This window comes from Aulonocara stuartgranti (assembly GCF_965226115.1).
Source record: "Aulonocara stuartgranti genome assembly, chromosome: 13".
Lineage (NCBI taxonomy): Eukaryota > Metazoa > Chordata > Actinopteri > Cichliformes > Cichlidae > Aulonocara > Aulonocara stuartgranti.
This window is the reverse complement of record NC_138949.1, coordinates 7569559-7595840: the sequence shown is the minus strand read 5'-3', so window position 1 is coordinate 7595840 and position 26282 is coordinate 7569559. Positions and strand designations below refer to the sequence as shown.

Genomic DNA, 26282 nt, shown 5'->3' with positions numbered 1-26282 from the left:
TGATCCGGGAGATTTTTTTAAGTGTCTTTTCTCACTGTCCCTCTTCCCCTCTGTTTTTCTTTTCCTTCATCTTTCTTTTTTACCTTTCTTATCCCCCAGCCATGTCTGTCCCGTCTGTAACAACTGAAAATAAAAATAAAATAAAATAAATAATAATAACAAAAAGGTCGATCAAATGGACCAATATGGCAAAGCCGTGATGATCCATTTGTAAATCCGTTGGGTATCTTTGTTGACCTTCAGACAACAATTCTGACGGCTAAAGAACGAAACGGGACAGATGGAAAAAACAACAACAACAAAAAAAATTCTCTCTCTTATTTTTAAAGGAAGTGTGCATGCATCAACTGCTTGTTAATGCAAATATCTAATCAGCCAATCACATGGCAGGAAGTCAGTGCAGTATGTAGACATGGTCAAGACAAGCTGTCATGTTATGTTTTAGACTTCATCTGGGTGAGATTATATTCTAAGTTGAGTTATACTCCGAGTGGTTTACGTTTGTTTTCTTGTACAGTGTCCTTGGGTGTTTTGAAAGGTGCTTTTAGATCAAATGTATTATTGTTATTAATATTATTATTTTTAAATTTGATACAAACTTTATTCTGCTGAAAAGAAATGCATAGTTCAGTTTGACCTAGATTTAATGGACATTTTCAGAAAAACAACAACAACAAATTTAAATTTAAGACATAGATATATATTTCTATAAGATGTAGTTTTGCTTGTTTTGTTTGATCAAATATTGTAATTAGCCGCCGGAGTTGAACCAAAAAGCTGTAGCTAGTTTTGTTGGCGAGTGGGGGTTGGGACGGTTTGTTCCGCTGTGTTGGGACTCACAGCCAAAAGATTCACCCTTATATAATACTGCATCTTTTAAAAATAAAAAATTATGCTTCATGAAGTCACAGTACAGTAATGTTATTACGTATTTGAGTTCCCGTTAATAACCTGCTAGTGTGGTGGTGTTTTTTTTTCCTCTTTCTCTTTAGTTCCAACAACATGTGCCACTATTGTTAAGGTTCAAAATATTGGGGATGGAGACAAGAGAAACACCACAATAACAACACTGGTCCGGCCGGGTCAAGTCAAACGATGATTTTAATGGTCACACACGTGGGAGATGGAAACTGTATGCAGACAGCCTCAGATCTCATCACAAAAAACACATCTCCATAGTTTTGTAAAAATCAGGGTATTAGAACACCCCTTCATGCGTAATGACAGGTGTTATACAATCAATGTTGACAGTTTTATTTAACACAGAAAAATAACATTGTCTCCTTCCCGAGGGCAGACGCTGACTGCCCCCCATCTCCTGGAGCCATCCGTCCCCTGCAGAGACACAACATTGCAACTACAAGGACTTCCACATTGATTAAGACGATCAGTGTGTATTGCTCTAAAACAAGTGTATAATACTAAATGAATAATGCTTGGTCAGCTACCACTACTTAAAACATAACAAAAAACATAACTGAGTACAAGATCACCAAGAATAACATCGTATAAGTGCTGTGTAAGCATGTTTGCATTTAGCCCTCTGCACTCAAAGTCAAAACCTGCAATATATCAGTCCGGACCATCACGCCGAACGAAGCTTATGACCTTCAAAAGACCAAGTGCCAACTCATCATAAGCACAATTGCAAGGTGTGTCTGAAATTATTGAAACCACTCTTTTTAACAAAAGACAAACAAATTAACAAATCTTCTAAACGTTATTCAGTTCATTTCAATCATTAATGATTAAACATGAAAGTGATGATTTATGCTTTTCACTGATTCTCTAAAAAAGCCCGGAAACTGACTCAGGCATTTAATATTTTAATCAATGTCATTTAATTACTACCACTTTAAACTTAGCAAAACATAATTGAATAGAAGACCACAAAGACCATATGATATCAGTGGTATGTAAGCGTGTGCGGCCCTCTATGCTCGAAGCCTTTCCCCTCAATAGATCAGTCAGACATTCACGCTGACTGTAGCTTTTAACCCTTAATTAACTTGAGCACAACTCTATAATAAGCAACAAACTGCAATATGTATAAGTTGATCATGGTCACGTCTGCAATGAAAGATCATATTATTATTCTGGTACCTGTAAGTAAAAAATCAAACTAGAGTTATAACAATCACTGTAGTACAAAGGCTAATGTAAGATCAAAACTTCAGTATATATTTAATGCAAAGCTGGTTATATGATTCTAATGAACTAATAGTGCCATATTAAAATGATGAAACTAGAAGAGGAAAAAACATCCCCTTTTTATTCTACAATTCCCTCTGATGACCTCTGGAGAATCCAGAGGTCACTAAAAAAGTTGTGTCCCTCCTCGGCCTACACATTCAGTTCTACATTCATCATTGGCATCATGGACATTGGGGTAATAACTCTGGGGTCCACTGCCCTCACAAACATACTTTCTGACACTGTTCTGGCACAAGGGATGAGACAACAACAACAAGTAACCATAATACCCACCACAATAGACAAAGAAAGCATGACCGAGACCATAACCCCCTTCCACCGTCCGAACACTGAGGTCAGCCAGCCTTCCAACGGATTATCAACACCGGAGTGATCATGCATAGTTTCAGAAAGGCTCTTTAGGCCCTCCAGTGCCCTGGTCACCGAGCCATCTGGAGCAGTGTTATTTGGAATGAAGGTGCAACATTGATCTCCGAACATAGAACAGATGCCCCCCTTTTCTGCCAACAACATATCAAGAGCCATTCTATTCTGCACTCCCATTAACGAGGTCGGACCCACCTGCTCCGCCAACCCCTCCATGCCGTCTCTGGTAAGGTTAGAGAGTCTCAGTACATTATAATGAACATAATTGATCCTATCTACGTTCTTGTTTGGGGTCACTGGAAAGAAAGAAGAGATTATTGGAATATTTTCAAACCCAGCTGCTATTTGATCAACAAGTTTAAATTCATTTGGAACCCCCCTGGGCACTCCAATGGAGTCTATCCAGGTGGGGGAATTCATCCTAGGGTCATAGGCATGTGTGCCATGAATTCCTCTCTTCCTCAAAATGTGTCTTTTGCGCCTGGCTGCCAATGTGCGTGTGTTGTGTGGGGGAACCGCTTTTACCTGATTTCCAATTAGCATAAGTGGCGCTCCTAGTCTCACCATCGCGCACGTCCCCACGCTCCCAAGAGGAACACGAACCAATAGAGTCCTGTGTCCGCAATAGTAATACAGCCCGCTCCTAGCCCACATCCCAATTAGGGTGGCTGCATCACTCACATTGTTGGTGGTCCTCCCCGTCTGGGTGACCGAACACCAACTGGGGTCAATTTCCCCCAACCGGTATTTAACTTTATCTGTGGAAAACGTAAAACACGTATAATTATCTTTCCTGGGCATAAACGGCCCTACCTGCGTGAGTTTGCCAATAGGGGGAAACAGACTGGACAACACAGTGCAGTTCCCCGTATTCACAGCTCCTCTAGTCATTCGCAACATACAATCATAGCCCCACTGATCATCTGGATACAGCGGTGCAGGCTCTATAAATAAATGCGGCCTTGCAGAAGCGCAAGCTACACAATTAGCCACTTTCTGCTCTCTAGCATTTTGGGCCATCCAGTCCAGCCAGATGTTACTGTCACTGAACCCGGTGGCGCGTTCAATCAAATCCTGAGGTTTCAGTGTGGTATAGTCCACCGACACTACTCGCCTCTCCCTTGGTTCGTGTTCTTCTGGTGTAGCCTCCGACGACCCGCTCCCCTTTTGCCCTGTAACAGATACAACAGAGCTTATGGAACTGGAAAACACGCGAGTTGTCATTTCTTCTCTACCTGACGGTACAGGATTAGTTTTTTCTAGGAAATTAACTTTAATTAACCCTTTTGGATCCACCCCTGCAGTTTCCACCCCCAAAATTAAATACATAGATTGTTTCCGATGCCAACTCCCCAATGATAAAGTTAACACATTTCCAGATGGACTGAAATCCCTCTGAAGTTTAAGCTCGTTTTCTGGTCCTAGCCGATAACATAATCTAATTCTAAACCACCATATGTGCTGAGACACTCATCCTTTTTTACCAGAGACCTCGCGCTTCGCTCTTGCCCGCAGCTTTAAGTCACTAAGGATCACGCGTGATGTAAGTGGTGTATCAAACAACGCCGGGCCGGCATGGCCTCCGTGTTCAGACTGGTTTCCCGGGTCGGTCTGCAACAAATAAATCAAAAAACAAATAGCTGTGATTAGTAACATAATTGACATCAAACCCATGGTAATTTTGAACATTGTGATAACTTTTGAAACTTTTCTCTCATCAGGAGTGTCTGATTGTTGTGATGGCATGGTGATATGTGAATGTTGTAATGTAGCAAAAAGTTCAAAGCCCTTTATCAGAGCCTCTCCTTTGTTCTAAGTGTTCAGTGTGGTACCGCTCCTTTTCGTTGGCGCGGCGACCTCCTCCTAAGCTGCTCTCCCCTCTTCGGCCTTCCGGGTAGACCACCGGTCGGCCCGTTGCACAGGTGTGAGGGTTTATTCTGCCTCTCAATTTCACCTGCGTTGGGTGGAGATTGATCCTTCCCCACAAAGCCCTCGTGCGCGGCCGCGCACTGCGTCCAGTGGTACCAGGTGTTGCCTTTCCCCTTCAGTTGGACCGCTGTCGCCGTCCGGGCCGATACCTCGTATGGACCAGTCCAGCGGGGCTCCTTCCACTTGCGTTTGATAACTCTCAGCCACACTGCTTTCGCGTCCGGGACCTGTCTCCCGGTTTGCAGCTCGTATGGTGTAAAACCTGTGGATTGATTAACAGAACATCTTATGATCATCAAAGCAACCGGCAGGGCTGCGACCCAATTTAGCCCTGTTTGCGCGCAGATTTTTGCCAATTTGTTTTTCAAATTTAGGTTCATTCTTTCTACTTTCCCCTGAGACTGAGGATGATAGACTGTTCCAAATTTATGTTGGACGCCCAACATTTTTTCTACTTTTTCAACTTCATTAAATACTCTTTACCGACTTTAACTGCATAACACACACACGGGGATCCTCATCAAAGTCAAAACAGACACCCACCAGCAACTTCAGTGAGTAGACTTTTAATTTAATGCAGCCCAATTTGGCAAAATTTGGGAATCAACTCAACAGGTAGTGCCTTACCTTTAGATGTACCAGCGGAGCCCACTCACATCAGATCCCTGGTCCGTGCCTGTCCGCTCGACAACCTCGGACCGTCCAAACCTCCGACTTCCACCCCAATATCCCGGACGAAACACCACAATAACAACACTGGTCCGGCCGGGTCAAGTCAAACGATGATTTTAATGGTCACACACGTGGGAGATGGAAACTGTATGCAGACAGCCTCAGATCTCATCACAAAAAACACATCTCCATAGTTTTGTAAAAATCAGGGTATTAGAACGCCCCTTCATGCGTAATGACAGGTGTTATACAATCAATGTTGACAGTTTTATTTAACACAGAAAAATAACATTGTCTCCTTCCCGAGGGCAGACGCTGACTGCCCCCCATCTCCTGGAGCCATCTGTCCCCTGCAGAGACACAACATTGCAACTACAAGGACTTCCACATTGATTAAGACGATCAGTGTGTATTGCTCTAAAACAAGTGTATAATACTAAATGAATAATGCTTGGTCAGCTACCACTACTTAAAACATAACAAAAAACATAACTGAGTACAAGATCACCAAGAATAACATCGTATAAGTGCTGTGTAAGCATGTTTGCATTTAGCCCTCTGCACTCAAAGTCAAAACCTGCAATATATCAGTCCGGACCATCACGCCGAACGAAGCTTATGACCTTCAAAAGACCAAGTGCCAACTCATCATAAGCACAATTGCAAGGTGTGTCTGAAATTATTGAAACCACTCTTTTTAACAAAAGACAAACAAATTAACAAATCTTCTAAACGTTATTCAGTTCATTTCAATCATTAATGATTAAACATGAAAGTGATGATTTATGCTTTTCACTGATTCTCTAAAAAAGCCCGGAAACTGACTCAGGCATTTAATATTTTAATCAATGTCATTTAATTACTACCACTTTAAACTTAGCAAAACATAATTGAATAGAAGACCACAAAGAATAATATGATATCAGTGGTATGTAAGCGTGTGCGGCCCTCTATGCTCGAAGCCTTTCCCCTCAATAGATCAGTCAGACATTCACGCTGACTGTAGCTTTTAACCCTTAATTAACTTGAGCACAACTCTATAATAAGCAACAAACTGCAATATGTATAAGTTGATCATGGTCACATCTGCAATGAAAGATCATATTATTATTCTGGTACCTGTAAGTAAAAAATCAAACTAGAGTTATAACAATCACTGTAGTACAAAGGCTAATGTAAGATCAAAACTTCAGTATATATTTAATGCAAAGCTGGTTATATGATTCTAATGAACTAATAGTGCCATATTAAAATGATGAAACTAGAAGAGGAAAAAACATCCCCTTTTTATTCTACACTATGAAGTGGGCTATCTGCGACGGACCCCCATATTCATGTACTCTTCTGGTTGATATTGGTACAAAACAGCCCATAGACTGCACAGCATGTAAGTTTAGAAGTGATAAAGGGGCTCCTTCCTGTTTCATGTCCTCTGTTTGACACTTCAGCCTGCTTATGGTGTGCATTTTGTTCCCCCATCAGTGGTCCCCAAGTAGGGCTGGGCCATATTATACCGTTCACTAGTGATGTGCGGATCAATCCTGAAATATCGATTCCTCCGATACTAATCATTTATGTTCTAAAATCGATTCTCACATTACAATATCGACATTTTAGTAATTTAGAGTAAATTTGTAGTTTATCATTAACAGGAACACAGTGGAAGGAAACTATAACATTCGGATTGTCTACATTCAAAGGAACTACTTCCTCTTCCGCCTTTCATAGTCATGTGCGAAATACGTCTGTATAAATGTCTCGCCGCCCCTTGGCGTGCGCACTCACAACGATGGCTGAGCGTAATTGTGTGGATGTATTTTACCTCCACAAACAGCTGAGACGTGATTTGCAATACATTTGGCAAAAAAGTGAGGTGTGGCCGTACTAGGGAGACATTCAAAAGGGCTGTTTGGGGGGGGGGGGGGATAAATACATTTTACAGTGTTTATTTATAGGATAAAATACGTTAAATGTCACCGTTATTATTGGCCGGCCCGGAAACAGCGGGGGTGTCCAAATTCAGAGGCTGCTTCCACCTGAGGACCCGGCCTTCGCGGTCTAAAGAAAGCCGGGTAGTACGTCACAGGCTCCCTCGGTGGAGAGAAACTCTGCCGTCTGCTCCTTGCTGTCTAGATATAACAGGGCGCTGGCGTAGACTCTTCTGTTTAATCATTTTCTGTTTGACGTTTATTCAGCTGTGTGAAAACCCCGGAGGAACCCTCCCGAGGGATTAATAAAGTTTAATTTAATCTAATCTAATAACTTTAATCTCAGCCAAACCGATTTACCCACGAACAAATAAAACACTGAAAAAGCCAAACAATAACATTTTTAAGTTATCAAAGTGACTTATATATCCTGTTTAACCCGAGTAGCAAAAGACCGCGGGGGTTTGAAGACGATGTGTCGGTCGGCTCAGATATTTGAAGTTTACACAGCTACATTCTCACCTGAAAATATGTTAAAAGTTTTTTTTGCGACCCAGAAAGAGAAATAAGAGTAATATTAAAACTAAGTCGCTGCCGTCATTGCTGGAATTGGCTGGGCCACGCTATGAATTCTGCGATACGGTTTTTCAATTTTGTTGTCCGGGTGGAAAATCGGGGGAAATTCAGGAGAATGGTGGCTCCGGGAGATTTTCGGGAAGGGCACTGAAATTCGTGATTCTCCCGGAAAAATCTGGAGGGTTGGCATGTATGGTTGTGGCAACATCACTAACCTTGTCAAACACCTCAGAGTAAATCATATCACAGAATATGACGAGCGTATGTTGAGACGAACTGAAGAGGAGGAGAGGGACAGGTGCTGCTAGGGCGAGACAGACGTCTCTCATGGAGTCCTTTAGTGCTGAAGGCAGGCAAGGTGTTCAAATAGGCAGAACTTCAGATTTTTTATTTCTATATGATGAACCCTGCATTATTAAGTAATAAGAACAAGTAATCTGATGCCCTGTAATCATTATGATGCTATAATTTGAGATACAATAAATAAAATACGTTTTTGTACAAAGTATCGGTATCGGATCAGTATCGTCGATACCACCCTGAATATTACTTGGTATCAGATCGGAAAGGAAATCAGTGGTATCGCACATCACTACCGTTCACGGTAATACCGGTACAATGCTAACGATAAGAAAATGAAATATCGTGATAGAATATGGGTAAAACACGCATGCGCAGTGCCGAAAAAGCACAGCGGCAACGGAGAACGAGAAGGGGGAAAGCGGATTGTTGAGTGAAACGGATGAACCAGACTGCCAACCCCTTAGTATTGTGGAGAGTGAGTGTAACGTACTGGGGGAATAGGAAGACATCTTATCAGAACCTTATCCACCTGGCTTTACAGCTTTTGTGTACCCCAGCTTCATCTGTTCCTGTGAGTTTCCAAAGCTGGGGAAATGGTGTATAAAAAAAACAAAAAAACAACCGCAATAGACTGAATGCAAAAACATTGGATAAACCTATTTTTCTGAATAGAAATTTATAATAAACTGAGTCAAATGGGTAATATTACATTCACAATACTTTCATTTTAATTTTCACTTAATGTCATTCATAATATATTTTAAAGATGTCTACAATATTTGTAATATAGAAGATATAAAATGATTCCATGGAAAGTACAATACCTTACCGTGTATACAGTGTATATAAGTATGACTAGGTCATTGAATCAGTGTCTGTTGTGAGTCTCAAGTAAGTTGCCAGCAATGATATTTAAGGTCCAGCAGGTGTCAGTATGGAGCAAAAAAGCAAAACTGTGCCGATACAGTTTGGGGAATGTGCTGAAACGCTTCACGAGGCCTCATCTACCCATCACTACTGGTGCGTCAACAACTCTGGAGTTCGTCGAACTGACAAGGGAGACCAGAACCTGCAGTGTGAGAAGCTCTATTGGTAATTCACACACAGTTTCTGTCCCTCCACACACCAGGTAACCTCAAGGAAAAATACATGTTGAACCACCAGCAGCTGTCTGAACCACTGATAAAAGGCAGAACAGATTCATGGTTGTTTACAGTAAAGTCTGACCTGACCTTGTCACAGTTTAGGCTCCTTAGTACCACCTGAACATTGTTTATACACCACAGCCTAACTGAGTCTTGTTCCCGACTATTCCCATCACTTTATGACAACAGCGTACTCATCTTCTCTGCCTTCTTACAGCAGGATAACGCACCATGTCACAAGGCTCAGATCATCTCAAACTGATTTCGTGAACATGATAGCGAGTTCACAGCACTCCACTGGCCTCTACAGTCAGCAGATCTCAGTCCAATAGAGCACCTTTGGGAAGTAGTGAAACCAGAGACTCACATCATGGATGTGTGATGCTGTCATGTCAACATGTGCCAAAATCTGAGGAATGTCTAAACTGGTAAAAGGTGTGCTCTTTGACTGTTACTAAAAAAAGTCTACTTAAACAATTCTGTATAATAAAACATAAAAATCTTATGGGGGAACCAAAACTTATTCATGCAGCTTTTGGACACATTTCTAGAATCACTTAGTAGACAGAATAGATTTGGACCACAAATACCTGAACTACAGGTTTGGGGCCTCACACATTCATGTTATTAGTTACATCTGTGTCACTAACAACATAATCTTTGTGAGTGTCAAGGTTCATGACTCAGTCTGAATGAAAGTCAAAAGGGGGTTTATTTATAAAAGTGACACCAGGTGAGAATATCCATATAGTGCTGTTCTGGGGCAGGGCAGGGGGTGCAGAGCAAGGTCCAAACTCCTTTTCACACTGCCAGTGACTCACAATAATCCAAAAGCCACTCCAGCCCAAGCTGGACCCTTATCCACTCAGGGTTCACAAAGAAGGGAAGCGGTTCAGGGAAGTCCATACACAAGGGGAAAGTCAACGTTAGCAAAGCGCATGAAGAAATCACTAGGTGAGCTGGGTTACACTGACACAGGTTAGCACAACAATCCAACAACAAGTCTTCTTCTTCTTGTACGTATTATTGGCGGTTGGCAAACAACTGCATGGTGCATTACCGCCACCACTGGTATGGAGTGTGGACAGGAATCACGCTCAAAAAACAAACAAAAAAAAAACCTTCATATCCTCCCAAACAACCTTCCTTCTCTCAAAAACTGAAACAAGGCCTGATAACATTTATCCCCCGACTCCTGTAATAACCCAACAAGATCAAGTTTCATAGCAATGCTACTGAGATTTTAGGCCACTCGTCTCCTCTCCTTATACTTCCGACATTGCAAAATAACATGCTCCAAAGTTCCATCCTCTCCACAATAATCACATTTCCCTGAGGCATGTTTCCCTATCAAGAATGGTGTAGAATTCAAACCCGTATGTCCAGATCTCAGTCTTGACACCACCACCTCCTCTCGCCTGGCTGTCCTCACTCCCACCCCCCTTTGAATTTTATATAACCACCTTCCCCTCCTGTCTTCGTCCCACTGTTTCTGCCATCTACTGGCAGAACAGTGGCTGGGAAAGAATGTCTCGGACTCCCGGACCATCAGCACCGGCTCCCCTCAGGGCTGTGTTCTTTCTCCTCTGCTCTTCTCCCTGTACACCAACTGCTGCACCTCCACCCACCAGTCTGTCAAGCTAATCAAGTTTGCAGATGACACCACCGTTATTGGACTCATCTCGGACGGGGACGAGTCTGCCTACAGGAGGGAGGTTGAACGTCTGGTGTCCTGGTGCAGCCACAACAACCTGGTGCTGAATGCCCAGAAGACAGTGGAGATTATTGTGGACTTCAGGAAGCACACAGCCCCACTCCCCCCCATCATCCTGACTGACACCCCCATCACCTCTGTGGACTCATTCCGCTTCCTGGGTACCACCATCACCCAGGACCTGAAGTGGGAGCCCACCATCACCTCCGTCATCAAGAAAGCCCAGCAGAGGATGTACTTCCTGAGGCAGCTGAAGAAATTCAACCTGCCAACACGGACGATGATGCAGTTCTACACTGCAATCATCGAGTCCATCCTCACCTCCTCCATCACCGTGTGGTACGCTGGAGCCACTATCAGGGACAAACAGAGACTGCAGCGTGTTGTGCGCTCTGCTGAGAAGGTGATTGGCTGCAGACTCCCATCTCTGCAGGACCTGTACACCTCCAGGACATTGCGGCGTGCAGCTCGGATCTCAGCTGACCCTTCTCACCCTGGACACAGTCTGTTTGACCTGCTCCCCTCAGGCAGGAGGCTCCGGTCCATTCGCACCAGAACCTCTCGCCATAAGAACAGTTTCTTCCCCTCTGCTGTTGGACACATGAACAATAACCATATGACTGTACCCGCCACTAACACATGACCCTACGCTGTGTCACTGCATCATTCCATGTTTGGCACTGATCACCACCTGCACTCATGTATATATCTTTCAACGTAGCACTCTTAATTCTTATCCCTACTTTTATTTTTTTCCATGTCTATTTAAGTGCTATTTATGACAGCATGTTTGCACTGAAGCACCGCAGCAATTTCCAAATGTTGTAAACCTGCTCAACATTTGGCAATAAACCCCATTCTGATTCTGATTCTGATCTACCCCTCATTTCTAGCTTAATAATACTTCCTCCTGACCAAAATTCACCGCCAGATCAACCATCTTATGATTAGCGGCTTCCTTTGCTAACCTATCCGCTGCTTCATTCCCCCTTAGTGAGCCGGGACCCATACAAACACTACTGACAGACCATCATATGTATCCTGAAAAGAGTTTGCTGAACCTCTATTAAAATATCTGACCTACCTTTCAAATGACCATTCTGTAGACTGACCAAGGCTGCACTTGAATCTGAACAAATAATTGGTTTCAAAGGCCTCAAATCTTCCACCCACTGTACTGCTAATAGAATCGCTATCATTTCTCCTGTAAACACAGACAATCCATTATTAATCCTCTTCCCAATTTTTACCATAAAGTCTGGAATTACTACTGCCACCCCCACTTGATTAGCTGGTTTCTTTGAAGCATCCGTATATACTTGCACATAACCATAATACTGATCGATGTAACCCTGAACTATATTTGAGTCTAGACCGCCTGTCCTGTCCTTACTCTTCTGGCACAATAAAGCAAAATCTACAGCTGCTTCAGGAAGTAACCATGGAGGGATTGCAGGCCTCAGCACTCGCTGACATATGTCTAAGTGTTCCAATTTAAGTTCTCTAGCTCTTCCCCCCACCACCCCCCTCCTCCAATCCCTCTCTCAGCAGCAAGACATCTCCCCCCCTCCCCAACATCTCCCAGTGTCACAGTGGATCAGGTCATGAGACAACTGAGGAAGCTTCGCCCCAGAAAGGCAGCAGGCCCAGACAAGGTGTGTCCTAGGATGCTAAAGGCGTGTGCTGCTGAACTTGGGGAGCCGCTACAACGAGTCTTCAACCTCAGTCTGCGACTGGGGAGAGTGCCCGCCCTATGGAAGACATCCTGCATCGTCCCGGTCCCCAAAAGGAACCGGCCCAATGAGCTGAATGACTTCCGACCGGTGGCACTGACGTCACATCTTATGAAGACTCTAGAGCGGCTCTTCCTCAACCTCCTCCGACCACAGGTACAACATGCCCAGGACCCACTACAGTTTGCATACAAGGCGGGTGTCGGAGTGGAGGATGCCATCCTGTACCTCCTACACAGAGCCCACTCACACCTGGATGGGGGAAAAGGCACGGTCAGGATCCTGTTTCTTGACTTCTCCAGTGCCTTTAATACCATCCGGCCCTGTATGCTTCAGGAAAAACTGAACAGGATGGAGGTGGACCCCTGCCTGGTGGCTTGGATCTCCGACTACCTCACCGACAGACCACAGTACGTCAGGCTGAAGGACATCACGTCTGACACTGTGGTCAGCAGCACAGGAGCACCACAGGGAACTGTGCTGTCCCCTCTTCTCTTCACCCTGTACACCTCTGACTTCTGCTACAACTCTGAATTATGCCATATTCAGAAGTTTGCAGACGACACAGCCATCATGGGGTGTATCTGGGATGATCAGGAAGAGGAGTACAGAAGTCTGGTGAGGAACTTTGTCGCATGGAGTCACACAAACCACCTGCAACTCAACACCTCAAAGACCAAGGAACTGGTTGTGGACTTCGGGAGGTCCAGAGAAGGTCCACTGCCGGTTCAGATAGAGGGGGAGGAGGTGGAGGTGGTCAACAAGTACAAGTACCTCGGGCTGTGGGTGGACAATAAACTGGACTGGTCATGCAACACAGAGCACCTGTATAAAAAAGCCCAAAGCCGACTGTACTTCCTCAGGAGGCTGAGGTCTTTTAACATCTGCAGGAAGCTCCTGAGGATGTTTTACCAGTCGGTGGTTGCTGGAGTACTTTTCTATGCTGTGGTGTGCTGGGGGAGCAGCACAGCAAAGAGGGACTCATCCAGGCTGGAGAAACTGATCAGGAAGGCTAGCTCTGTGGTCGGCATGAAGCTGGACACTCTGGTGACAGTGCCAGAGAAAAGGACATTAAAAAAACTGCTGGACATTATGAACAATGCTGGGCATCCTCTGCACACGGTCGTAAACAACCAGAAGAGTCAGTGACAGGTTGCTTCTCCCCAAGACAAGAACCAACAGACTTAAAAACTCCTTTGTCCCACACGCCATCAGACTGTTTAACTCCTCTCTGGAGGGGAGAGGGAGGGGAAACAGGAGGACAAAGGAGGGGGGAACAACTAAGCTGCAGTGCCTCTTCACCTCACTGTGCAATACCTTGTGCAATACTTTTTGTAAATAGTCAACAGTGCAATAGACTCAATACTTGAAATGTGCAATTCACTTGTATTTTTATTCCTATTTATTCTATTTATCCCCTTCGTATATTTTATTTATATCTGTCTCTGTATTTATATATGTGTGTCTGTATGTATATATATATATATATATATATATATATATAAATAAAAACACCCAGCACGCCCCTGCGGGCGGTTTATCCTTCAAGCTCGGGTCCTCTACCAGAGGCCTGGGAGCTTGAGGGTCCTGCGCAGTATCTTAGCTGTTCCCAGGACTGCGCTCTTCTGGACAGAGATCTCCGATGTTATTCCCGGGATCTGCTGGAGCCACTCGCCTAGCTTGGGAGTCACCGCACCTAGTGCTCCGATTACCACGGGGACCACCGTTACCTTCACCCTCCACATCCTCTCGAGCTCTTCTCTGAGCCCTTGGTATTTCTCCAGCTTCTCGTGTTCCTTCTTCCTGATATTGCTGTCATTCGGAACCGCTACATCGATCACTACGGCCGTGTATATATATATATATATATATATATATATATATATATATATATATATATATATATATATATACATACATACATACATACACACACAATATATAATATTCTGTAACTCTGTAACTTCTGTCGGTGCTGTGCTTTTTTTGGAAATCGAATTTCCCAGAGGAACCCACCCGAGGGATTAATAAAGTTCTATCTTATCTTATCTTATCACCCATCCAAAACTCTTTAACTCCCTCCCGCCCTTCTCCCAGCAAGGTCTAAGTACATCTAATGTAGGGTGATCCGTCCCCTGACCCTGTAAGTTCCAGCAACAAGTCTTCTTCTTCTCCTCCTACGTTTTAATGGCGGTTGGCAAACAACTTTTAGGTGCATTTACCACCACCCTCTGGAATGGAGTGTGGGTCGGAACAGTTTTGTAATCTACAGCCTCGGATACGCACCCGTCGATCTTAAAAAGCCCAACACTGCCCTATAAATAACATCCCCTGCATCCCTTTGAAATATGTCCCTCACCCTGAACACACTGAACACTATTTTCTTACAATTCAGACTTCAATACTTCCCTTTCTCGCGTGTACTTTTTGCACTCCAACACTACATGCTCAAATGTCTCTTGTCCACAGAAGTCACAAGTCCCTGTGTCATGTTTGCCCATCTTTTTAGGTGTGCTATTCAAGCCTGTGTGACCAAATCTTACTCTCGAGATGATATCCTCATCTCTTCTACTTCTAAAGCTCCTTCTACATTGCCCGACTGTTTTCTGCATGCTATAATAATACCTGCCTTTCCCCTCTCCGTCCCATTGTGACTGCCACTTCTCCTTTAACTTTACCTTGATTATACTTTTCACCTCACTTTTGCTGTATTTTACAGGCAAACCTACATGACTCCTTCTTGCTGCACCTTTTGCAAACTTATCGGCCTGTTCATTACCATCAACACCGATATGCGCAGGAACCCATAAGAAAACCACTTCTATCCCTCTAGGTTTAATTCTTTACAATAAATGAAATATCTCAAAAACAATATCTTGTCTAGAGTTCAAAGACATTATCTATACTCACTAGTGCGCTGCTAGAGTCCGAGCAAACCAAATACCTCCCTATTGGTGCGTCCTCCATCCAGGTCAAAGCCAGTAAAATTGCTACAAGCTCCCCAGTATAAACTGCCAAATCATCTGTAATTCGTTCACTCGCCACGAAACTTATGTCTGGGAGAACAAATGCAACACCCACTCTGTTATCCAACACTTGTAGTCACCCCCCCTCCCTTACGTAGGAAATAGAAGTCAGGAATTATTTGCTCATATAAGCAAGGTGGCAACACTGACAAGGCTACTGCTGGGCTAAGGTCTGTGCCACTAAATCCCATCTCGTTGACTTCTTTCCCTATAGCCCAATCCCTTTTTCTTGGCAAGGCTTAAGTACACTCTGCGCTATATGACTTTCACTATGTCCCTTCAAATTTGCCCAGTAAGTCAAAGCAATTTGACGCCTCCTTAGTTATAATGGTTGCTCCCCCATTTCCACTTGCAGAGCAGCCACTGGAGTAGTCTTAACAGCCCCACAACACAACCTCAGAGCTTCATATTGAACTCTGTCCGGGTCATTTAGCAAAGTTTTAGCTGCTGAACCATAAACCAGACACCCATAATCCAGCACTGACCTAATGAGACCTACATATAGAGCTCTCAATGTTGTCCTATCTGCACCCCAGTCATTACCTTTTAAACATAGTAAAATATCATTTTCCATGTAAGCCGTTCATCAAACCAAATACCTAAGTATTTAAAGCAATCAACCTTTTTTATGTCATTCCCATATAGCTTGAGACTCAACTAGCAATTTATTCTCTTATGTGTGAAAACAATCCATTTTGTTTTTGAAACGGAAAACCTAAACCCCCATTCCAGAGCCCACCCCTCCACCTTTTGTAATTCTCGCTGCATTTTAGCCATGGTGAACCATAAGTTTCAACAACAAGTCAGCCTCCACCAAGGCCTTAAGTAGTGCAGGAGTAATCAGCAGCAATGGATGGCATGTGTGTAATTATCAGTGATGGCAGACAGGTGAGTAGAGCTGAACAGATGAGTACTGAGGCGGGGACCAGAGCCAGACTCCACCCTGGTGGTGAGGAGTGAAGGAAAAACAATAACAGACAATCCAGGAAACCCTGGGACGATGACAGTGAGCTGTCCTTTTGTTCTTGGTTTCAGTGTTATTTTGTTCATTACTCAGACTGTCACTCCTTACACAACAACTATTGTTACTTGTGTGCTGCTCCTACCGCAAATGTCTGCCATGAGCTGGAATTACAGCTAATAGTTTATCACAGACTGTAATGAGAGACATGAGATTATAATATCTAGTATGTAGAGCTAATACGAAAAGCTGTAAGACTGATACTTTTGCACCTATGTGTACTTGTTTTGAACAATTTGGCTAACCTTTGTGTTTATGAATCGGCCTCATTTTTATTGTAGCTAAAAGGCAATTCCTTTTTGTTTAAGTTAAATGTGACCAGAGAATGGAGCGCTACGTTACCAGCTAAGGCTAACCAGCGTGACACAGTGACCTGCTAATTAGTGCCTTCAATTAAAAAACCAGAACCTCCAGCAACAAAACTGAAGCACAAATATCTCGAACCATTTGTTTCTGAAATGACTGTAGTGCTTTTTTTTTTTTACAGTGCACACACAAAGCCATGTTTTTACAAAAAAAAAAATTGTAAACATTTTTATTGTATGGCACTCTCCAGTGACACAGCATTTGAGAAATAAAGTAAAAATATAAGATATGCAAAATATATACAAATAAAATAAAAGAAGCTGTAACAAGCTACATACATATTTCTTCTATTTTTCCTCTTTAAAAAGAACAAAGAAAACAAAATGAATATATAGAAAATATATATAAATACGACACTCTTGCCTTCAAAATAAATACCAGTGAGTGAGCTGTGTCGGTGGAGGTTTGCTTCATGTAGTTTCCAGTTTAGTTTTAGTAAACTATAATAACTTTGGTGCACGATATGAAAGACTTACACCACTTGCAGATACGATCTGGTGTCTTTAAACAGACAGACATCACACTTTCTTGTTACATTTAGTTCCAAAGATTTAATATGTTGTTCTCATGACAAATCTGGAAACCCATTTGGTGTTCGCCTGACCTTTCTGTGTACTTAGTAGTTATGGGCTACAACTTCCTGTTTCATATAGGCACGGCTTTTGTATGCAGATGAATTAAAAAAGCTACTAATTGAAATAAAGATCTATATCATTTTGAATTTAATGCATGATATCCATTAGACTTTTGAAAAACTGTTTACCTTCTCGGCCTTGTCAGATTGGCTCGGACACTAGCGATCACACTAAAAGCAGACCTTTTGTTCCTTACCACCAAATTTTGTACATTTAATCACAAGTATCTGCTTGTAGACAATATTTATGTCTAAAAAATATAAAGAAAGCACTTTGTTTATGGTATACAAAAAGAATAGGGCGTGTTTTTTAATTGGGAAATACATGCAACACATTTTTTCAGTTTTTCCTAGTGAAGCGATTTCTTTCCAATATGTGTCTTTGTTTCCTTTCGTGTTTCTGGAGTGACATATAAAACCCTGCTAAAGTTTTAAGTGTTTAACAACTGTCTTCTTTAAACGGGTAACTGTCCAGACTGAAGAAGAGGCAGTTAAAGATTCTCAATCTGTAAACACGCTCATGAAAAAGAAAGGTGTGTCAGGAAAAACACAAAAAGCACACTGTGTGCCATAGGTGGCAGCAGAGCATTCGTCTGGTTCGCTGTGCATGAAGCCCAAATAAGAACTGTCCCCAACTTAAAAGTTTAATCTTTTAAAACAACACTTTATGCCACTTGATCCCAGCTAGATCAGGTAGGAAAGGATTTGTGCAGAGCTGGTGAGAGTATCTCTCAGACAGAGACCCGAGGCTGTGACTCATCCGTGAGAATGTGACTCACAACACCTGAGAAATGTTTTCTCCCTCTCCGGTTTCTGTTAGATACCTGCTGATGATGTCATCGCATCGCGGTGTTTCACAATTCATAACAAGGAAAAACATCTGCATGAACAACACTATGTATTTTAAAGTGAAACTACACCATTAGGTAGTTTCAGTGTAGCAACATGGGATTTCTAGTTATCTGCCACAAAATGTTGCGGGAATATTATGATGGCGGTCTTACAACAAAATACGTTGAGAATAATAATTATAATAAACGCTTTTATTTGTTTAAAAGTAAAGTTTATGATATGAATCAACACCACATGACATGGCTTCTATAGCCTAGGAGAGTTTGCCTTTTTCTACATGTTTTACACGAAACTCAACAAGCACGTCAGGAAAATATCAACACGGAAAACAGGGGAAAAGAGAGGAAAACACCTTAATAACCAGTTCCCTGCAGTTCCTAACGGACTCCTTTCTGTGTTAGTGAACCCAAAACACTAAAAGCCGATGGTTACATAGGCATTTAAAGGTATTTAAAGATGAATTCAACCAAATTTTAAACCAGTTTCAGATAATTTTTGATAAATATAACAAGACGATGACGTCACAAGGGTAAACGTTAAATTTATTTATGATTTGAAAATGAAAATATCTCAACAGAGACAGAGAGGGCAAATATGGTCATACCGGATATAGGTGCGTTTCCCCCGCCCCCTCCCCACTCCGCCGCCTATGCAAATTAGCCTGACGTCATGAGAGTAATTCTCTTATAAATTTTACTGCTCAGGTCCTTCCTCCATCAGGTGTGCAACAACTACCAAACGGAATATAATCCAGGATAAGCTCTGCTTTGAATTTGAATTCAACTTTTAAGCGTGTGCTCGCGCTCGTTCGGTTCCTCGTCTCACCTGTGAGTGCGCGCGCTTTAGTTCCTCTCTAAAACAGGTTTGACCGGGACACACCTGCGCCGAGAAAAGGAGCCTTGTTGGGCGCGTCGAGGGCATTCTTCACTCGGTCTTTGACCTCTGCGGGAGACGGACGCATAGGAAGCGGACAGACGAAGACTTTTTTTGTTTGATCATGAAAATGTGGATTTTTGCTGTTCTCGCCGCCCTCGCGGTCGGAGCCTCGGCTCAGTGTAAGTAGTTTAAATTTGATATAAAATTGTATCCGGCTGAAAAATCGCACAGTTCATTTTGACGTAGATTTGATGGAAGTTTTCGCAAAAACAAACATTTTTAAAGTTTGAACCAGCTTTATTTAAGACATAGATACATTATCTTTCTATGAGATGTAGTTTTGCTTGTTTTATTTGTTAAAATAATGTAATTAGCCGCCAGAGTTGGACCAAAAATCTGTTTTTGATGTAACACTAGCTAGTTCAGGTGGGTGGGGGTTGGGAAGGTTTGTTCCGCTCTGTGGGGAGAAACCAACGCCCAGGCAAACCTGCCGGTCTACCTGTACGATTTAACGTCTCCGTTTCGAGCTATAAGGAAGACAAAAGACTAAATCTTTTCAAACACTGTCATACCAAAGATTCATCTTTCTATTGTATTCCAGCTTTGTGTGTGTGTGTGTGTGTGTGTGTGTGTTAAGCCTCGGGAAGTCACAGTATAGTAATGTGGTTACATATTTGAGTTCCTGTTAATAACCTGCTAGTATGGTGGGTTTGTTTTTTTTCCTTTCTCTTTAGGTACATGTGACACTATGAAGTGGGCTATGTGCGAGGGACCCCCATGTTCATGTACTCTTCTGATTGGTAATGGTACAAAACAGCCCATAGTCTGCACAGCATGTAAGTTTAGAAGTGGTAAAGGGGCTCCTTCCTGTTTCATGTCCTCTGTTTGACACTCCAGCCTGCTCATGCTGTGCATTTTGTTCCCCCATCAGTGATCCCCAAGTGCTTCTTGATGAAAGCTGAAATGTACAGAGCTAGAAGGGGCCTGAGCACTCGCACTATTGGAGGAAAGCAACATGAGACCGCCATTGTGGACAACGATGGCATCTATGACCCTGAATGTGAGAATGACGGCAAATTCAAGGCCAAGCAGTGCAACAACACAGATGTGTGCTGGTGCGTCAACAGCGCTGGAGTCCGTCGGACTGACAAGGGAGACCAGACCCTCAAGTGTGAGAAGCTGGTGGAGACCAAGTAAGTGATTTCACTATAGTGAAGGATTGCTGTGAGGATGAATAGTTCAAGTATTCAACATTTCTTTATTTTATTTTTCCCTCTTCCAGCTGGGTCCGTCTTCAGCTGACACACAAGGAGGGGCCCACCAACGTGAATAAAGACAATTTGAAGGCGTAAGTCCACTTCAGCCCTTATTAAAAGTTAAGAAACATGCTGAGGCTGACATTTCCAGATCTCACCATCCTAATGTCTTTTTTAAAACAGTGCTATTGCAAGTGAACTTAACAGCCGTTACAAACTTGACTCCAGCCTGGTGAAGGAGATTCAGGTGAGTGACAGTCCAACAAAAAACTGTTTGTAATTTAGAACAAAGCAAAAAGCACCACTGCCATGCTAACTAACATCCTGTCATTCTACAGTATGACCCAGACGCTCGCATGATTGTGGTTGATGTGACTAAGCCAAAAGGAGAGCGCATCAGTGACCTGTCCAGAATGGCCTACTACATGGAGAAAGACGTATGTACAACCTGTGTGTGTGCACGTTTTGTATAATGGACCCACTGGCTAACTTCATCATTTCATGTGACTTTCTGCAGGTGAAGGCGCTGCCACTGTTTACTGAGCAGAAAAACTTTACTGCTTCTGTGGGTGGGCAGAATCTGATGATGGAGAAGATCATCGTGTACTATGTGGACGAGGAGCCCCCGACCATGACCATGAAGCACCTGACAGGCGGGATCATCGCCGTCATCGTGGTGGTGGTGCTGGCTGTGATTGCTGGCCTGCTGGCTGTGGTGAGCGCATCTGCATGTCAGAAGTGTCGTTTGTTGTTTTAACATTTGTTCTTCAAGCCATAATTTGGTTTCTTCTGTGTTTGTAGTTCTTTTTCCAGAAGCGACAGAGGAAGTACAAAAAAACTCAGGTGAGATAAACGACCTGCTGTCTGTAAATTTATCTTTTGAGAGAAAGGGTCATTGTATTAACTTTGTGTGTGTGTCTGCTCTTTCCTCCAATTCAGCAAAGAGAGATGGAGCAAATGTAAAGCAGAGAGAGTGTGAAGAGTCGACGCATACAATCGCCTTTTTTGGATTACCTTGTTTTCTTTTCCTCGCTGTGGGAGCGTGCCATTTTTATCTTTTGAGACTTGCAGATTGTAAATGAATAATCACCTTTCTGTTTTCTTTGTTGGGGTGTCATTACTGCTACAATTTATTTATAAATCATGTAAAGTCTTAAAGCATCATCCCTCTGGTCTACATGCCATATAAGTACTGTGCATTTTTAAAGTGTGCCTGACATGCCTCATTTTAACATTAGAATTTAAATTCCACATCATAGAGTGTACAGTTTCTTACTTTCTATTGTGTTTGTTTGGATTGTTTTTAATAAAACATGCTTTAAAAGACACTGAAGCAGGTTTCTTGATGTTTTGGCTGTATTTTTCCACTGTTACCAGACTAAATGTGGGGGATGGGAACGAGATGGAGGAAACTACTCTGAAAACTGCTGAACATGATGAGATGATCGAAGCTGATTTAAAGTTGTGTGGGTTTTTAATTATTCTCCCCCCTTCCTCGATACTCCACCTCTCAGACATTTTTTTTTTTTTTTTTGGTGTATTTCCTTAGAAGTGTAAAGCCTCCGTTGTCTGGGAAGATGGCTGCTCCGATAGTCGTTGTTCGTAACAGGCACTTTGTTTACAGGGGGCAGGTCTGCTGGAGATCAGCTACTGCACGGGTGTGGCAGGAATCATGTGAATGTGCTTTGCAGTAGGCTTTTGCATGTTAAGCAAAACTCACAGCTCTTAGCAGTTTTGTGCCACTATGGCCAAGATGGAAAGGACTTGTTTTTGTGTGTCACACTGCCTCAGGTGAGACGGACAACCTTTTATTATAGGTAGGCATTTCTAGCTGCGCTCAGGAGTCGTTTGGTGACGTGTTGAACCTGTCGGACAGGTTCCATCTCACTCACGAATGCATGCATATGCTTGTACTGAGACTGCCCTCGGTTTAAAATGTTAGGGCAGGAATGATTGACTGAGTCAGGTGAAAGGGCCAAAGTCCAAGTGGACTAAAATGGCAGACATCGTCTCATCAAACAAACTGAAGTTGGCATTATCTATCAATCTGAATACATAAATAAACCGCCTGGTTTCCTGTTGCAACATGTTTGTATTGCAAGAAGTATGTGGTTGGTTCTGTACAGCTGTGGTCTGTGAAGCTAGCACTCGAGGAGGCCGTGCTTGTTTACACTTTTTCAGTGTGGAGCCTTCCTGAAGCTTGGAGCACATTTGAAAGAATACTGACCTAAAGAAGTATACCTTCCTGTTTATTGTATGCATTTGCATTCTGTTTTCAACATCAGCAGTTGACTTACTTTCTTTTAACCTCAGTCCCCACATAAAGCACAGTATCAGTCACCTGCTCTACCTTAGTTCCCTCTGGCCTCACCCAGCACCCTCCTGTGAGCCCCGCCCCCTCTCTCTAGCTCCATAGCAACAGGAGCACAAAAGCAGATCTCTAACTTGTTCAGCCAGGTTAGGTATCATATAGCTTCTCTCCTTTTACCCTCCCCCACCCCTCGATTCTGTGAAAGACTGCAGGAATGAAGGTGTGCCGCTCGCTGTGAGGCACCTGTTGCAGGTACCGACATGTCGGTTTTCAGTTTGCTTCAGTGGGGCTAATTTAAAGCTTACTATAGATTTATACAGTTTCCTACAGGGTGAGGATTTTTATATGACTGTCTGGGATTTACACCCGTGGCTCAAGCAAACTTTCATTTCCAGCACACAGGATTTCCAGGATTTAGATACATGTATTCCATGTCACAAATAAATAGAGCCTGATTATTCTCACTGTATACCGGATCAAGATAATACTAGGAGTACCTTACATTAAACTGTCATGCCTTTCCAGTTTGTCTTCAGGTTTATATCAGATTCGGTTTCGTGTTCTGTCACACCAGCAAACAAAGAAAAACGTTACAGTTCTCTGGAATCTCTGTTCAGTGACCAACGGATGTTTTCAACATGCTAAAAACACATTTCCTACATCTTCTCACCTTCTTTTTACATACTTTTTAAGAAATACACATTTCTTAGAGCTGAGTTCACACTGCTGAATTTTCCTTAAAAAAAGACCCCTTAGCCATTAGTGTGTGTGATTTTTTTTTATTATCCACACATTTTCAATTAAAACTGCTTTCTCATTCAGACTTGACAGCCATCAAGGCTCCGTTGTGAATGTTTACTCACCATATTGTTTACTGGAAAAATGGGCAGTGGTGTTTCATCACTGTCTTCCAGTTTGACCTGCTCACAGCACAGTTTTCATTTACCTTCAATATTGTCCCTGACATGAACCGAGGATTTTTCTGTGTGTGTGTGTGTGTGGAGGTGGAAAGTTTATGATGAATGATTAGAGTGGACTGGAACCTTCTGGGCAGAATAAAATGAAGCCAATGGAAAGTGCAGTTCCTCACATGGCCACTTGAGGCTGGATACAAAAGTGTTAAAATGCCAAATTTTGACTTCATAACAGCTAAACAAGGAGGTTTTTTTTTTAAAATAATACCTAAGATTTTATATGTTAATACCTAAAGTGGGGCAGTTGTAGCAGATGGCCACCGAACTGTGCAACGGACTCAGTATAGAGGAATGTGTGTCATAAAGAAACAGCACACTTTTCCATACTTCCACGAAAGCTGTCAAGTAACATTCTGAGTCGAAACCTCCTGCTGATTCAATCCACTGACCTCACCAGAAAGGCCTTATGTATTTGTACATGATTAAAGTTTTACCACTCTCCTGGCTGTTCAGTAACCAGGAGCACAAAGAGGACAATCTGGTTCCTTTACAACAACACAACCCACCAAGTCCACAGTTCTTTTCCTCACATCTACTGCAAAAAGGAGCACACAGCCCCAGATGAGGTGGTTTAAACACATTTTAAACAGCTGTGCTCCACTTCCATCTGGTTACCTGTTATTGCCTCTCGCTTTCATCATTATGCATCACTTTAACACTAAGAGTTTCACTTCCTGCTGGGGCCACTCTGCCCTACAGGAAGGCAGGAAACAACAGGCGCCCTCTTTAAAGGATTTTTTTTTAATAACAAGTGATCATTACCTCCTCTGCACTGTGCATTACGTTCTAAAGACAGGAATACAAAAATTAACTGAATGCACACAGAAATGTACCAGGTAACACTGATTGATAGAGACGTTTCAGAACATTTGCTCAGTCTGTCAATAAATACTGTTGATTTTTCTCCTTGGAGTGACAAAATGAAAGCAACACAATCATTAGGGACACAAAAAATGTTAAGCAAAGCCTCTTAGTGCTTCTTGGCCCCATTGTACCTTTGTATAAAGCCTTTAGCTCCAGTTTGAGCCACAGATCTCATCAAGTGTTCTCTGAGGAAGGTACCAAGGCGCTACATGGTGATACCTGCAAATTGCTGCTACCTCAGCTGGTCTGCGATATTAAACTGCACTCAACAGATACGTTTTTGTTAGCGCCCGGCTCGTCACGAAGGGGTAACCGTTCCACTTATTAGAATTTAGCTGGGCTTAAGTGCGCAGATGAAACCATGCAGCTAAAGATCCTACATTTCTAATGTAAATTAAGACCAGGGTGTAAGTCTTTGCGCCATCACAGCAGAGTGGGGGCCTTGCTGGGGCGTCCCAGAGCTGGTGGGGATTTGCTCCTCAACTCTTTGCTCTTCAGGCTTACGGGCTGGGCCACCATCAGGGCCGGAGCAGAGAGGTGGTGGGCGGCGGCCTTCTGCTGATGTGCGCTGTTGATGTAACTGAAAATAAGGAGCGTGATCTCCCTGATCTGTGGACAAAACAAAAACAGAGATGCATTCCAGTTTTTGTACATCTCATAGACTATATATAAAAGATGGACATGGTCTTTGCATCTAATAAGTGAAGCCAGTGCAGAATCTGCAGGATCTGCAGGAGGGAAAGTCCTCTGTTTGCAGAGAGAAGTCGACTGGAAGGAAAACAACCCTGATCTGTGACCTCAGATAGATGAAGTAAGTTTGTTTGTAGCCCTAGGTGTGGGTTTCAGGTCTTCTCTATAAATACATTATCTAGTGCCAAGTTTGCATTTGTTTATAACGTGGTAAGAAATGCACAGCGGCTAAAGGATTTGAGCCAAATTGTCAGCGTAAAAGATTCAAACATGAAGCTAACTCCAGCACCAAAGTGACATTCATGAAACATTTACCCAAGACATTTTTATTTTGTCTGTATCCAAAGAATGTAGTATAGACATGAACGAACCTCTGTTTTTTTTAATGTCAAAAAGACAGTAGCATTGTTTTAAATTAAAAAGACCAAATGTTACTCAATGGATAAGACACAGCTTTAGCTTTAAAAGAAGGTAAAACAGATGAACTTGTTTGAATCATGCAGTATTTGTTCTGCTGTGATTTTCTGTGAAGTTCAACAGTTTGTTTTCTTCCCTTTTTCTATAGAGAACTGGAGAATAGAGGAACAGTGGTTAGCACTGTTGGTTTACAGTAAAAAGACCCTGGGTTCAAATCCACCGGCAGGCTGTGTGGAGCCTGCGTGTTCTGCCTCTACAGGTAAATGGCCTGTATTTATATAGCGCTTTACTAGTCCCTAAGGACCCCAAAGCGCTTTACATATCCAGTCACCCACCCATTCACCCACCCATTCACACACACATTCACACACACATTCACACACTGGTGATGGCAAGCTACATTGTAGCCACAGCC

At 42.7% G+C, this 26282-nt stretch overlaps 3 protein-coding genes across 10 annotated transcripts in view; 1 reads left to right on the top strand and 2 right to left on the bottom strand.

Annotated features, from left to right (window-relative positions):
* Nucleotides 1-1113: 1113 nt before the first annotated feature.
* LOC309720728 (uncharacterized protein) lies at nucleotides 1114-5511 on the bottom strand (the record flags this gene model as incomplete). The annotated part of the gene is made up of 4 exons (XM_082557864.1): nucleotides 1114-3752; nucleotides 4065-4191; nucleotides 4413-4771; nucleotides 5502-5511. 4 exons carry the CDS (start codon nucleotides 5509-5511, stop codon nucleotides 2344-2346), a joined length of 1905 nt encoding a protein of 634 aa, XP_082413990.1. The 3' UTR covers nucleotides 1114-2343.
* A 948-nt stretch (nucleotides 5512-6459) lies between these two features.
* epcam (epithelial cell adhesion molecule) lies at nucleotides 6460-21939 on the top strand. Of its 2 annotated transcripts, XM_082556246.1 has the most exons (9): nucleotides 19179-19534; nucleotides 20090-20191; nucleotides 20287-20548; nucleotides 20638-20703; nucleotides 20795-20858; nucleotides 20950-21048; nucleotides 21129-21326; nucleotides 21413-21454; nucleotides 21551-21939. In XM_082556246.1, exons 1-9 carry the CDS (start codon nucleotides 19477-19479, stop codon nucleotides 21572-21574), a joined length of 915 nt encoding a protein of 304 aa, XP_082412372.1. In that variant the 5' UTR covers nucleotides 19179-19476; the 3' UTR covers nucleotides 21575-21939. The 2 variants fall into 2 exon arrangements, with proteins under 2 accessions (XP_082412373.1, XP_082412372.1); XM_082556247.1 differs by lacking the exons at nucleotides 19179-19534; nucleotides 20090-20191 and adding an exon at nucleotides 6460-6568.
* A 1746-nt stretch (nucleotides 21940-23685) lies between these two features.
* The window catches only part of plekhh2 (pleckstrin homology domain containing, family H (with MyTH4 domain) member 2), a gene marked incomplete at its 5' end in the record, with an annotated part of 39771 nt that continues 37174 nt past the window's right edge, over nucleotides 23686-26282 (bottom strand). For all 7 annotated transcript variants that reach the window (XM_082557737.1, XM_082557736.1, XM_082557738.1 and 4 more), the window contains one exon: nucleotides 23686-25369. In XM_082557737.1, coding sequence (XP_082413863.1) covers nucleotides 25184-25369 — 186 coding nt within the window. In that variant the 3' untranslated portion in view covers nucleotides 23686-25183. The remainder of the gene's footprint in view (nucleotides 25370-26282) is intronic.

Bases quoted from the DNA above. Each gene is read 5' to 3' on its own strand.
- epcam (XM_082556246.1), top strand. From the start codon at position 19,477: ATGAAAATGTGGATTTTTGCTGTTCTCGCCGCCCTCGCGGTCGGAGCC. The intron at 19,535-20,089 runs GTAAGTAGTTTA...CTTTCTCTTTAG, and splicing joins GGTCGGAGCCTCGGCTCAGT to GTACATGTGACACTATGAAG. The intron at 20,859-20,949 runs GTGAGTGACAGT...GTCATTCTACAG, and splicing joins GCCTGGTGAAGGAGATTCAG to TATGACCCAGACGCTCGCAT.